The 15,967-nt window shown below is 34.7% G+C and overlaps 1 protein-coding gene across 4 annotated transcripts in view; it reads left to right on the top strand.

The window, feature by feature from the left end:
* Positions 1-15,967, top strand: part of LOC149781911 (GRB10-interacting GYF protein 2-like) — a 128,213-nt gene that overhangs the window by 78,433 nt on the left and 33,813 nt on the right. For all 4 annotated transcript variants that reach the window (XM_089936114.1, XM_089936113.1, XM_089936112.1 and 1 more), the window contains exons 17-20: positions 2,245-2,336; positions 6,483-6,659; positions 8,235-8,537; positions 11,996-12,055. In XM_089936114.1, coding sequence (XP_089792240.1) covers positions 2,245-2,336; positions 6,483-6,659; positions 8,235-8,537; positions 11,996-12,055 — 632 coding nt within the window. The remainder of the gene's footprint in view (positions 1-2,244; positions 2,337-6,482; positions 6,660-8,234; positions 8,538-11,995; positions 12,056-15,967) is intronic.

Genomic DNA, 15,967 nt, shown 5'->3' with positions numbered 1-15,967 from the left:
GTATTTATGAGTCATATCACTGTCCTGGATATATAGGTTAAAACAGTATTGTTGACTTAATCCATATTAAAGAAGTTTCCTAGTTATCATTACACACATATTGGCAGTGGATCAAGGAGTCATATCTGTGGTCATTGATTCTTTCTGCAGTGTTATTTTGTGATTTGTCCAATACATAGAGGATATTTTCTTTTCCGATGGTAGTACCAGATATATTTCATTGTGTGGTACCAAAAAGTGATCTTTCTAGGAGTGGTGAAACCACAAGTTATAGTATATTATATTTGGTACCACATGATGAGATATATCTGCCATTAATGTAAAAGATTTTTATTTTATAGCAAATTTGCTCCAGAATGGAAGTTTAAAAGGTTAAAGTCACTCTTTGGCACTGGATGCTACTCCTTTTGTAAATTCACCACACTTTCATAGGCCTATCATATAATTATGCATGAGTTAAGAAAGCGGTAAGATTGAGTTGACCTAGTCTGTCACAGTAAATTACATTTGTGTAATTTTGTAAACTATTTGACCCTATCTGAAAACAATGTGAGTCCGATTCAGCAATGCATTGCAGCGGGTTTATCATTGTTGTCAAGGAAGTAACGAGAGCTAACTTTAGAGAGATGCGTACAGCATCTTGTCAAGTTTCTTTATCAAAGATTAATTTCCATCTCTGTAATATAAGGAAATTTTTATTTATTTGTTCCAGCTCACAGAGTACACATTTTTATTGCTGCCTATACAACTTTTGTGGGCACACAAAATCAAGTGTCAAATGGCATGATGGGAAATCTTATATTTTGACATGTGAAAATGGGGGGGGGGGCATGAAAATTATTTCGCCAATAAATCTATTTTTAAATTACATCAAACCATACATAAATGGTGGGCAACCAGTCCAGCATCAGAGATCAGAAAAACTTTTTGTTCTCCATAACAGGTGAGGTTTTTATGCTACATATGACCACCACATTGTCTATATATAGTTACGATCAGAAAAATAGGTTGGAATAACAATAGTTGATTTATCTTGAATCCTGGCCAACATTCACATGCTATTTCAATTTACTGTGAGATGGAAATGTCATTTCCATAATTATACTTTCAAATTTAGCTATATGTAATATTTGCTGTTCATTTTTTTAAAAGTTTTGTACAAGGTTCCCACATCACTGGGAAATCAGAAAAAAAGAGAAATAAATGGATTCTTCTCGATAAGGAAGAGTACTTTAGTTTTTCAAACATTGATTAAAGTTTGGGGAAAACAGAATTTTTCAGCTGCCACTTGATCACAATACAATATGAAATTTAGTTGTAACTGAACAGATAAGAAATTAAATTTTATTGAATTCATACTTAAGCTTTTGGAGATTGCAGACTTCCTCAATAAGTTGAGATACAATTGTTGTATGGATTAGTTGGGTGCTTGCCTGAAATATATGTGTAGTCCAAGTATTCAGGTGATTGGATTAGTCAGATACTCTTGTTAACTCTTAGTCTGTGCACTATCAGTATGTTTTTGGGGGCTTTTTTTATATGTAGAAGACCAGTTTAGCATCATAGTATGCCAGTATATAGTAACCATTGTTTTCTCCAGTTTTTCTTTATGTTGAATTTTACTCTCAGTCCTTGCTAAATACTTAGGGATAACCCCAACAGTAAAGTTCTTGAGCACCCTTCGCTTGGATTGGGCATTTTTATCAGGAAACAAATTTTGTCGAATTTAATTCCAACAAATGATTAAATTAAATTAATCCCCACAAGCGAATGCAACTGAATATATTCCAAGATTTATGTGAATACTAAAGATAATAACCTTCAAGTAAATCGTCTTGTATATTGATAAATAATATGCAGTACAGATAAAGACATATTCCTTCTAGAGAGATCTTAACTGGTAAACATGCCAGTCAGAAATTAGGTCAGCTTACCTCATCAGAAATCATGTCCTAACGTTAGAATCAAGTAATGTTTATTTAAATAAAGTACTATTCATCCTTGAAACTTATTAACAAGTAATGAGTAACAAATTTAGTATTTAAAACGTTATGAACTAGATATACATTACACATTTGAAAGTTCTTGTGGATGCTTATTTCATCATAAATTGCATTCATTATGTCACCGCATATGTAGTCTTGTGTGCAGAGTATGTATAAATAGGTCTGAAGTATTAATTAAAAATGTGTGTTCAAATAACGTGACCTTCAGTGTAATGAGGACACTATGTTTCTTTTCTAGGGCTTTCTCAGCCCACGAGCATTTGGGACATAGATGATAAATCACAACTGCAGCCAAATGAACTAGAGGCACACCTGAAGAAACTTCAAAAGGTAATGAATAAGAAAATAACTTATTTAGGTATTGTTTGTTGTTGCCTTTTTTATACTTGCCATTGAAATTTGGGAGTTATTTTGTCTACCTGTGCTGTTTTGATGGGCTGACATCTGTATAATTTTAGTTATGGATGTTTAATTTATGTTTTTGTTGATACATATCCACTTAGGGTTCAGTTTGGAACAGCTGCCTGTTGTTACAGTTGGGTATTTTGTATCATTTGTTTTCTTCATATAAACTCTTTGAGTGATCAGGGTACGCTGGCATATATTTTTAAAGAACTGCCTTCCCTGGATACCATGTATGTTTGAATGGAAGAGACGTAAACTTGATACGTGTGTTTCTCTTGGCTGAAGTAAGGAACCATCAGATTGTGGAGTCATTAGTTAGAAGTTCAGGTTAACTATTACAAAAACAGATTTTTTCTTGGCAATTTATTTCCAAAGATATAAATTTTTGCATATTTTTGTGTGTTTTTTCAAGCCAAAGGAAAGCCTAAAGTAATTTTGGGGATTAGTAATTTAAAGTCAAGGTAATTGTTACTGCAAATTAGAATATACCTTGGCATTTCGTTTCTGTATGATTACTGTAAAACTGTTTTTGTAAAAATTGTATATATACATTCCTCTCAGCTAATGAGGAGCATAATAATTTGGGGATCAGTAGATATTGAATTTAATATTGATAGAACCATAACATGCCATGTGTACTCCAAGTATTCAAAAAAGCACATTTTAAACAACTGGCCTATGTTGATGTGTAAATTGTGATGTTTGCAGTGGTCATTTGAGTTATTTTATTTGTCCATCAATACTATAAGTTTACTGGTAACATTTACTTAGGGCTATTCCATTTAAACATACGGGGGGGGGGGGGAGGCACATTCAAAAATGGGTGACCACCCATAGAAGTGATTTTTTTCTAACACCACCAGTCATAGCAGTGAATTTTGGACACCCATGCCCATGCAGAGAAGCAAATTTTGGAAATTCATTACCGTGCATACAAATTACTTTAATAAAAGTGAATTATATGTTGATTAATTGTTATTATTTGTAACCTTAATAGAAGTATTAAACTTAATAGTCAGAAATAAAATATAATGGATCAAATTAATATTTATAATTAAAGATAATATGATAATAAAAAACATTTTGTGAATAGTAATAATAAAATGATTTGTTCATGTTTGATTAACTGGGTATTTATGGTTTTGAAGTTTTTTCTTCTTCTTTTCTATAAAATATGTTGACTTGTGAAAAGCAATGAAAAAAGACCGTTTTCAAGATATTTCTTTTTGCCACATGAAAACTGTTCCACAGAATTGTCTAAGAAGAAAACAACCTTGCATATATATCATATCAGTATCTCAATTTTCTTGTTTTTATATATACATACATACAAAATATCAGGTAGGTGGAGTTGGAGTGTCCAGCACCAATACTGAAGCCAGTGGATTTACAGATACAATTTCAAAACTCTGGACAGTTTTCAAAATATGCAGACTTTAATCAATATTCGTTTCAAATTATGGGATATAATTCCCAAGGGCTGTTTACATGTAGGTGTGACTTTAGGCATAATCTTTTTTTACCAGAATGTAAACTCCCAATGGAATATATCCCTTAAAACCAATAGTGCATATTCATTACAGTGTTCTTAGATGGTGCAACACTAAATTTTGAATGTCCTAAATTTGCGACATTTTCATAATAATTCTGACCCTTGTTTTGAGCAATATTACATAGTTCATGAAGTAAAGAGAATCATGGTATCAGAGATAGAGAAGAAACTGGCACTAAGTTGGTTCTCAAGAAATATTTGTGATTATGTATTTGTTTAAAAGGAGAAATACTACAGATTGATTCTCTATTCCTTCGCTTATGATGACAATATTCATATTGATATTCACAAAATAATGGCATGAAAATTTTAAATGAATTTGTTTTCATTCTTCAAAATTCTGAAAATATTTGAAAATGTACCTCTTTTCCATCTTTACTGAACATGAACATTTTAATTTTAATACCAGTGTCTCTAGATAAAAATCCTACCTAGAACAGAAGACCTGATATTGATAATATCTCAGTGATCACAATCACATACATATTATCAATACGTCTAGTATCACTGAGTCAGTGAGTGATACTCCCGTCGAGTCTCTAACCTCGAAAATATATTACACAACAAAAGTTGTACAAATATTTTGTAATAAGTTTGGTATAATGAATGACAGTATGCTGTAGACGTCTGCCTTTTCATACAATAGTTTTCATATGTTTTTGAACCCAAATTATGTCGTATTGTTGTCATTGTTTACATTTTGTACGTACCCATGTGCCGGGAAGAGTTACCGTTTTTGCTGGCATGGGTGACCTTTGAAAAAGACGTAATTTGTGGGTTTTCCGCAAATATTCGCCCACATTTTACCATTATTCTCATAAAAAGAACTCCAAAGTATTTAAAAAGTAGGTGTAGGTGAGCGTATATGTTCGTTTATTTAGTTTTCCAGTGTTTTGAAAAATTCGTTTTTTCGTTTTTTTTCCGCTGAATATGTTGTAAAATGGCCCAATGTCATATGCACTAAATATAGACATTTGACCTTTTAACCATGAATACATTCGGATGTAGCAATGTCAGCTTTTTACATATTAAAGCGGAGAATGTACTGGATGTAATGAGGTTGACATTTTGAGAAAACGTTAATCTTGATCGCCAGTGTCCTCTAGCGGCATCCCATGTTGCTACTAACTATTGAAGAATCAACGCTGATATTTTAAGCTAAACTGTGCGTAGTGTAATAAATTTGGTACCGATGTTTCGCTCAGGCATTCGACTTCATACTCCTACTAAAACTTTTACGTGGTATTTATAAATTTACGGAATGCCAGACCATTTTCTCACGCTGTCACTCGACATGACTATGATCGCGCCCATTTAATATGCTAGTGCAATGCAAAAAATGGAATCCTGTCCCCGTTATAGTCAACTGAAAATCAGTTTATACCTAGGTTCAGTACCTCATTTTCAGTCAACCAATGAGAAGACAGCATTCCATTATGTGCGGTGCACTTGCATATTAAGTAGGTGCAATCATGGCCATGTCGAGCAGTAGTGTGGGAAAAATGGCCTGGCATTCCATAAATGTATAACAGTACGTCAAAGTTTTAGTATGCATGCAAAGTCGAATGCCCGTCAGAGCAAAACATAGGTACCAAAATTATTATGTTACGTGCAGTTTAGCTTAAAAGGTCACATGAGAAAGTGTGCAATCTGGTTTATTTCAAGGTCGTGTTTTTTGGAAGCACGTACTTGTCATACAAATAGTTCTAACCAATCAAATGGAAGCTAAGAGAAGGGGACTTTTTCTAAGTTTGCGGAGTTTCAAATGTACAATTTTCAAACTTAATTCTGAGGGTGAAGAATGTCTCATCCTTGTATCTATCGTCAAGTTCTCACCTCTAAAAGTAGCCACAGCTGACTCCAGGCCGACTGAAGTCAGCCATATCCCCACTTCTTCGACAGACCACATGTTGCATTTTTGTATTCTTTACATGTGGTCTCTTTGAGTAATGAGAATATTTTGGGATATATGTTTACAAAACTGCATCTCCTGTGTACCGTTTATGTTTAAATGGAATGGCTGTTTCTGAGATTTAAAGTTGGGTTTTTTTTAAAGTCTATTTCCTTTTGCCAGGTCTATTTCTCTAATGTTATTAAAACTACTTTAGATCAACACTGAATATTTGGATTACTATGCTTCAGATCAACTGCATTAGTGTTAGTTGATTTCAGTTTTGCAAAGGAAAACAGTTTGTAATTAGTTGCTTGTTAATCTTTTCTTTATTTTTGAATTTACTTTGTGCTCTTTGGGAGTCTCCAGGTAGTGTAATAGTTTAAAGCACTCACCTTTATTGATCAGTTCCTTCTAACATCTGTTTGTTTGGGTTTGAGTATCGGGCTAGGCCAATGTGGGTTTGTGAGAAAGTTGGCAGTAGTTCCCATGTGTTGGTGTTTCTTAATAGGGATTACCCAGGGTTCTTCCTCCACCAGTTATATCTTTTCCATCATGTATAGGCTATCTTGTGCTAAACAGTCATGCTAAACCCCAAACAACAAAACAACAACCATATGCTTTTCAGGAGCAGGGGGAGGCAGAGCATCGTAAAAAACTGCAGGAAGAAGAACGAAAGCGGCAGGCAGAAATTGAGCGAAAACATCAAGAGCTTAAGAGGGAGCAAGAAGAGATACAGAGACGGAAGGAAGCAATGGAGAAGGAACTCCAGGAATTAGAGAGGAAAAAACAAATGGAATTACAGGCAAGTGCTGCAAGAATGCAGCTAATGCATAAGTAAAAGAAAAATGTGTAGAAAATTGCATGCTGATATAACCATTTTTTTCAAGCCCATTTGATAGCAGAATGAAATGTAGCAATCCTTTTCCCTGGGGTGACAGTGAAGGCAGAAATAGTATTGCCAGGGTTTGGTTAGTTTTCCATTTGCTTCTATTGGCCAGAACCCTCTGATGGATTCTGTTCCTTCTGTATATATGTGCTTCTAAGTCTAGTCCAGTGGGAAGCTCAACAGATCCAAACCCATGATCACATAAGGCACTGGCAGATCAGTGTCTGCGCAGTGTGTTTAAAAGTAGCATAATGAGTAAAGCAAACAACAGGTCTGTGTTGTTTGCAGTTGTACTGAATTTGTGAGTATATGGTACTCGAGATGTCTCTTTAGGAGGTAAAGACAATTTGTACCATAGCACAGTATCTCAGCCCGTTTGACCGGGGGTGGGGGTGGGGGGGCATGGTCTTAAACCTGGGAGATTTATTTATATTTGTTAATTCTTTTACAGAATTTGTTCATACTGAGGATGTCTCATGATGTAGCATAGACATATCATTCTGTAGCAAACTTTCTCTTTTTACTTCATGGTCATCGTCATAAAGTAAACAAATGCTTCGAGAGTGGACTTAATATGCAGGTCTGGCCTTTAAACTTAAAACTCTATTTTATGTTGGTTGGGCAAAATATATCACACCTTGCATCATTCATAATTAAATTTTGCTCCTTGTAGTCAATAAGGCAGAAGAAACTGAAGAATCCAGAGGACTAACAACACTTGTATGGAGAAACTTACCTTTACACATTTTATTACAGGAGATTGATCCCCGAGTTACAAAGATAGAAAGTGTGCTAATGCTCTTTTATCCTGTCCTATGTGCAGACCTCTTTGCATTTTTGTCATGAGTGTGTGTGTGTGTGTTTGTGTGATTTAGATTTTTTAATGTAGCTTTAACAATTTTCCAGTCATATCTCTACGATGTCTGCAGTGTGGCAGTTTAAAGTGATGTCTAGCACTGGGGCATCATGCCGCAGACAAGTAGCATGATGTCCCACCCAGTCACATTATCCTGACACCAGGCCAACCAGTCCTGACACTAACCTATTAATGCTTAGCGCCTAGCGAGGCAGCTGTTAGTACCATTTATAGAAGTCTTTGGTATGACTGCCAGGGTTTGAACCCATGACCTCCTGCATCTGGGGCAGATGTTTTAACCACTAGGCCACCAAAGCGGTCTCGTTTTTGTTATGAAATGTTTGAATCTTACACAGTTGTAAGACAGTATTTACTCGACACTAACCCATTGTGTGACTCATCATTTACATGATTTCAAAAGTAGACCTTTGTACAGATGCACACAATAAAGTCCATCATAATGTACACAAGTTTAATTACCCAAAATGTTTTGAACAAAACCTATTCAAGAAATTCCTCTGCTATGATGTGTCATTAAAATTTATTTCTGATGTTATCTTTCAGAAATGAATTTTTAGTTCAAACCATTTGTTATCTATGGAATATTGTCTTAGCCAGGTCCTTTTTTTTTACAGAGAATAGAAGAAGAAAAGAAGAAAGCAGAAGAAAGGCAACGAACCGAGGAAGAGAGACGAAAACAGGAAGAACTTCGTCGTAAAGAGGAAGAAGATCGTAAACGCCGTGAAGAAGAGGAGCGTCGTCAACGGGAAGAGGTTGAGAGGCGACAACAAGAGCTGCAACAACAAAAGCAGCAGCAAGAGTTAAAACGTCAACAAGAACTGAAACAGCAGGAGATTCAGAGACAACAAGAGTTGCGGAGGCAGAAGGAGCAAGAGGAATTGGAAAAACAGAAACAAGCAGAAATTCAGCACAGACAGGTCAGAATATTTATTGACTTCACATCTTTTCATAATGATGACTATATTTGTTGCTGAGTGGTTGATGAAATTGACTTTCATACTTTATGTTGGCTAAGCAAATTGCTGAAATTTAGTGCCTCCACCCCAAACCCCACCAGCAAGCTTTTACAGTGCATTTCACGTTGCATGCTTGTAAACATAATATTTATTCTAGGGGTCTATTGGTGACTGGATTTGGTTTGGTAATTTATGGCACAGCAGCATAAAGGTTATTTACTGCTAATGAAGTTGGAGTCCAAAGACACACCATTGGTCAGTCTGGGCTGATCTAGTTGTAGAATTTTAATCAGCATCCTTTCAGTCAGATTTCAGCATGCTAAATACTAATCCACAAAAGCTCCTGGCTGCATTTGCCCCCTCTCATGACCTATGGATATGATTGAAAGGGGCAAGAATATCATCTGATTGTTTATGTTCGTTTTAGCCAGGGACTATATTGTTTTGTTCCTTGTTCAAAACCTTTCACATTTTACAGTTTTCTTTCTCCTTTGAATACATTCCCTGATCTCATTAATATTAGAAAGGTGCCCCGCATCCCCTCAAATCCTGTATAAAGTCCAAATAGACAAAGAAAAGACACTCTTCACACCCATTCCCCTTCCCTCTTCTAGGTGGTCATGGTTGTTTACCAGTTGTTTGCTTTTCTTTTTATGAGTTTCATTGTATGTACACCTCTTGAGGAATCTAAATCCCTCTTGTGGATTTACACCATCCATCAGCAAATTCAATATTGTAATGTTGTTGAAGGTTTTTAGATTGATTTTTATGTGAATTTGTTGTGGTCATAGAGATCTTTTTTTCCATCAAAACTATGGATATTTATTTGCTTATTTAGTAATAGGCATTATTTTTTATTACAAGTTATGGAAGGGGTAGGTACTGTACTGAAAAATGGGGTGGGAATATCCAGAGCAAACTAGGATTGGAAAACGGACTGCCATTTGCTGCGTTATGTTGCTAAGTGGGAACAACATAATGAACATAAATTAGGTTTTGTTTCCTTTCAAACCTTTAATTCTAAAGAATTCTGTAGCAATATATATATATATATATATATATATATATATATATATATATATATATATATATATATATATATGCATCTCATAGAAAGTAACATTTCCTATTACAGTATATATATAAAAAACAGAAGAAAATAAAATAATAGAATCTTGTCTTGTAATGAAAAGAGTTTAACCCTGAATTTATCTATGTCAATAAAATCCCAAACAAGATTTTTCAAACAACCTAATCTCCTTAAGACTAGAATGTTCTTCATGCTGAACATGCTGCTGGGTTAAGATAATTAGCATGCAGTTGGGGGTGGAGGCCAATTACAAACCATGTCACTTTGTTTTTTTCAATTTGCAGACCTTGAGCAAGTAGTCCAGACCTGCCAATCCTCACAATTTTCCTACAAGTCTTATTACCCTTAAAATCTGGACTTATGGCATTCAAGCAAAAACTACGGAAAAATGATTGTTGCCGAAAAATCCAGATAACTGGTTCATCCATGTTTGATTTTGATCCGGGTTTCATATTAGAATTAGTGAAATTGGTCAGGGAACCAGACTAACTTTAAAGTAGCACCCCAGATGCTTTAAACTGCACCTATTTGTTCATGTGAAGCATCTGCATGATCAAACTGTTGATTATAGAATTTTTTTAAAATGGCATCCAGCATGTGATGCATGTTTAAGATGAAAGGGAAAATAAGCCTCTTGAAAAGTGTTAATCAACACAGAAGAATAAAAAGGAATATTCAGATTCTTGTGAATAAAAGCTATTACGTTTATTGGACATCACATGCCAATTCGAGTATGTCTTGTGGCAGGAGATACAATTGCATTCGTCATGTGGAATGGAAAAAGAATTTCCAAGAATTACGTTAAATTGAGAGATAGCAACAAGCCATTGAGTTGCATAGGGTTTGGAACTAAGGTTTCTGCAACTGTACTAGTGGTAAATAAAGTCTGCGTACTTTTCAAACTTTTCAGTTGAATATAGTGTTTATCGTTGCTGCATGTTTCAAATACTGAACTTTTAATTACGTTTTCCAGCATTACAATAGCAGTTATGATATTTGTTACACTTTGCTGAAAATTAGTGAATCTTATGGAAAAAAATCAACTGACTTACTCAGACTAACTCGTCAAGGTTGGCAGGTCTGGTGTTATCAGTAGCCTTTTTCCATTTTTAAAAATGAGTGCCTTGGACTGCAAATGCTGTTTCAGATGAATTCGATATTTAAAAAATAAGAAGGCAAACTAATAATAATTATTCATAGTTGCTGGAGACTAAAAATAACATATGGTAAGTATCATTTTGTATCAATTCTCCTTCTCTTGTATCAGTATGTGTATCGTTCCAAAAAGTATCTGTATCCCAATGAATCATTTCACCCCTATTGCTGAAAAATTTGATGTTTACATAAACATCGTTACTATACATTCATAAAAAATTGTGTGAAAAATGGAATGGATGAGATGGCTCAATGTGGCCTTGACTTGGACAGAGAACAATAATTGCAGGATGTTGTTTACACCCTGATTTTCTTCATAAGGTTTTTATATGGTTTTGCACTGAGATTGATGATTATTCATATTTTTTCAACATTATATTAATACTGTATGCTTTATCACATGAATTCCATAACATACATGTGATATTTAAATGAAAGTATGAAATATTTACAAACTAGTCTTACTTTATATGAAATTACTCAGATTTGTGGGATACCTCTCTTGAAAGGACAACCTGCTCTATTAGATTGCTTTCCTGCTGTACAAGTCGTTACCTTGAGAGGTGGACCACTGTATAGATTGATCTTTAAATTTTTTTAATGAATATTGTGAATGAGACTGTCTTTAAGTTGAAGCTCTTATTGTTTACTGGACACTAGTTTTGTTGCCTAGCACATCTGCATGGCTGTTATGAACTAGTATGGTCAGAATTTTCATAAATTGTAAGATACAGAGCTAAACAATTTAGATATCTGAATTCTTGCTAAATATACCTAAATAATGTCTTCAGGAGTTTTACATGGCTGATAATTTGATGGAGTTGAAATAGTGTGTGCTTCAGAATCTTGATATTGGTGTTAATGTATGAACCAGTGAAAGACAATGCTATTTGCAAAAGAATTACGCCTGAGCAAGGCAGTGGTAAAGGTATATAGTATTAAAATTGTCTGTCCATCATGCCTTTGTTAAGTTTTGTAAAGGTAGATTTTGTTTGCACTGCAGTGGGGCATTAGTGTTCCATGAACACGTTTCTATTGAGATAGATGCATTGGGTAGCTCTATTCAGTTATTTTTTATATTTGATTTCATCGTATTATTTTTCCATGGAAAGTTTTACTGATACATGTACTGCCTGGATTAGGTAAAAATTAATATCAACAATTACCCTTCCAGGAATTGCGTCAGCAAGAAGCTATGAGGAAACTGCAACAAGAACAGCTGACCAACATGCAGGTATTTAAAAAAATATTATGCTTGGCAGATCTAATTATACATATCATAGAAATGAAATGATAAAATATGTGCATGTGTATTGCTAAATACAGGGTTCCCACACTACTAAGAAACCAGGAAAAAGTCGTGAGAAATAATTTTTTTCTTAACTGAATTTTGCAAATATTGATGAAAGTTGGGGGAAAAAACGGGAATTTTTTTGCCAGCACTTGATGCCTGAAACAATCACATAATTGAGTCATAACTAAGCTGATTGTGAGTTAAATTTATCAAGTTCTAACCAGAATATTCGGAGGGTGCAGTATGGATTATTTGGGTGCTTGCCATAAACACATTTGTTTGAGTCAATCCAAACGCTTATTGGATTAGATTCATCTAGTAGACTTTTATTTTCAAAGTCAGCTCGATATCCGTATCTTTCCTTACATGGAAGGTATAAAGACCAGTCTAGCATCACAAGAGGCCAACAGCGTGGTGGCAAAGCATAGCCACTTAACGGATGGACTAGCATACTTTAAACATTGTTAGATCGAGTTATATATCATGAAATTGATTCGAAAATTAATTATTTTCTCAGAAATTGTGACTATTATAACCGTTGTCTTTAATCTGCTGAAGGACAAGATAAAACTATGGCATTGATGAAATGTGACATTGGTACTCGCGATTTGCATTGCTAGTCACACGAGTACACAAATCTAACAACCCACATTTTCAAATGTTGTAGAGAACAAAAATTGTAACAAATATTAAATGAAAGTCGTATACTGTAAAAATACAAAAACAAAAGAGCACACAATTTTCCATATTTAAATATTCCGAGAACAACTTCTGGAGTTTTGTTGTATCACATGACTACAACATTGACTTGTAGTTTTGTTCATGTAACTACTATGTTGACATGTGCTCTCTGCTTAATAAATCAGTCTGGTCAGATTGCTGGCCTTCACAAAAAGCATCTGACTTTCATTTAATATAAATGAATTTCTGTATACCAACATTAAAAAGGAGTTTATTGTTGATATCACATGACTATTGGGCTTCCAATTTCATGGTTTGAGATTTGTGAAGTCATGTGACTAGTAATGCAAATGGCAAATATCGGGTCAGGTTTCATCTAAACTAGTTTTGTCTAGTCTGTCAATGGATTAAAGACATAACGATTATAATACTTGCCATGTCTGAGAAAATAAATCATTCTCCTATCGATTTCATGCAAGTATAAGTTGATATTACGTTTAAATTTTCTAGGCCTGCTGGTAAGCAACTACCATATGTTGCAGCCACATGGTGGCAGCAAATTCCAAATTTGTTGTATGCAATTGCAATAACCCCACACCCAAACCTAAATGTCCAAATATGAAAAATGGGGTGGGAATATTCAGAGGAAATCCGGATTAGAGAACAGACTGCTATTCGTTTTAAGCCAAATTTGTAGTCCAAAATGTTGAATCTCAGAGCTGAAATGTGATACAGTCCTACCCATTTATGTCGACATCCTCGGGCCCAAGGAAATATTGTCAACATAGGCGGATGTTGAGATAAGTGTTTTGGGGGGGTGTCTGAAAAAAAGATACACAAGTTATATTCGTCATTATGGGGAGACCTGTCGTTAGTGAGTAGCATTTGCACTTTGAAAAAACAATGGAAATTTTGAGTACATGAAGACAAAACCAGTGTGAAATACACTTGTGTATTGACAAATTACATTTTGGTTACCTTTGTGTTGAAATTATTGCTTCAGTCACATCCTGATATGAAAAACATTCACTACAATATTCAATGTCGGCATTAGCACATGGTTGCATAGTTGTTATTTACATGCTTCAAGTACATGTACTTAAATTGGCCTTGATTTTGGTCAGTCTGTTCCCATCTTATTGAGACTACCAAGGGATGGGGCTATTCACAGGGAAATGAAAACAAGTTGGTTTCAACAGTACATGTATTTAGTTACAGAAGTCATCATGAAAAGTACATAAAAACGAACAAGATATATGAGGCTGATATGATTAATGAAGGCAAAATATTGTTTACATTGACACATGCTAATGAGGTATGAAAAGAAAATGATTCTTACAACACAATATTGTAACAATGTCAGCTCAGATGGTATACAATTAAAATATGTCCCGGAGATAACAAGTTAAGAATTCTCTCAAAATACAAATGCATATAGCAGTAAAAGATTTTAATGACAAATACATATACATGTAATTGAGGTTATTATCAATAGCATAATCAATGCATAAAATTACAATAAAAATTTAATTTAATTTATCAAGGACCAAACAAAAGCCTTTTTTTATTATCCGACAGCGATATTAAAGACTAACGGCAAGATCAGCTGATTGTTGAATAAAGTACAGGTCGGAACTAGCTGCTTGCTGACATAAATGATTAGGCGGGAAAATTAAAGCCAGGCGCCAAGATCAACAAATTGTTGAACAAAGTATGGGTTGGAAATGGCAGCTTGTTGACATAAATGATTAGAAAACATAGGATTTGTTCAAGCTGAACCAGGGGGCCCCGAGTGGCTGAGTGGTCTAAAGCGCTCTCCATTACGGATCACTGCCATTTCACCTCTGTCTGCACCGGTTCGAGTCTTGGATTCAGCCATTGTGGGTATGTGAGAACGCTTGCCAGTAGCTTCTCGTGGGTCGGTTCTTTCCGGGGTTTTCCCGGGTTCTTCCTCCACCATTAATACTGACCGCCATGTATTGCCTATCGTGTGCTGAAAAATGGCATTAAACCCCACAACAACAACAACAGGAAGAAGCTGGGACCAAGGGCTTCTGTCCACATATACGTTTGTTTTTTATCTTGATGTCGACATAATCATGACAATTTTGGTAGTAATAGTAGACCAAGGGACCGGGACTTTGCTTTTTTGTCGAAATAGGCAACTCATTGACATAAGTAATGTTGATATAATTGGGTAGGACTGTATTGTCATCCCTTGTATTATATATTGAAAACAATATGAGCCCTTGTATCAATACAGGTTTGAGGACTGGTTAATGAATTACAAGAAAAGTTGATTTTACAGAAAATTCCATCCATGTTTATACAACAATATATAATTTTGAAGGTCTTTTGTCAAAATTAAATCAACCCTTTTGAAAATGTTTTTTAAATGATGGATTTTTAACCAGATCGTCTTAAGGAGATCAAGTTGTTTGAAAAATCTTTTTGGGGATTTTATTGGCACAGATAAATTCAGAGTTAATCTCGTCATTACAAGACAAGATTCTAATTATTTGCGTTTGTTCTTCTTTGAATACTGTAATATGAAATGTTTGCTTTCTATAAAATGCATATTGCTTTAGAATTCTTCAAAATTAAATGTTTGAAAGGAAATAAAACTACTTTATGTTCATTATGTTGTTCCCACTTGGCAACATAATTCAGGTCAGCAAAATAAAGTTAGAATTTGTATTCTGTCCATTGAAATGACTTTGCATGCCAATTTAAAGGAATGTAATCAAACTTGTTTTGTTTGATACATTTTGTGGTTTTGTACATGATCATCTTTTCTGACTTAGATGTTTTGGAGAGTCTTGAAAGAGAAACATCTTTAGATTTAGAAAATGCATGTTTTATAATCTAAAATGTTCTTTAATTCCATTTAGTAATGGTTATGTGTGAACTTTGAAAAAACTAATTTCATCCTGGAAAAAACAGGGAAATGACCTAGAAATTTACTTTTAACAAAGCATGGGAACCATGAAATAAAATGTAACCATGCAGAATTTAAGCATTTAAGGTATTAAAACTTTGATAATGCACAATCAGAAGTGAAGTAAATGAAATACATGTTCATATCTGAGTAACTGCTCCGGTTGCCTATTGGTTAGAGCATCTGCCTCGGATGCAGGCGGTTATGGGTTCGAACACCGGCTGAGTCATACC

The sequence above is a fragment of the Sinohyriopsis cumingii genome, chromosome 15 (assembly GCF_028554795.1).
Source record: "Sinohyriopsis cumingii isolate HCF-2022 chromosome 15, ASM2855479v2, whole genome shotgun sequence".
In the NCBI taxonomy this organism is placed as follows: domain Eukaryota; kingdom Metazoa; phylum Mollusca; class Bivalvia; order Unionida; family Unionidae; genus Sinohyriopsis; species Sinohyriopsis cumingii.
Note: the sequence above shows the minus strand (reverse complement) of the source record. Positions and strands in the feature narration are given on the sequence as shown.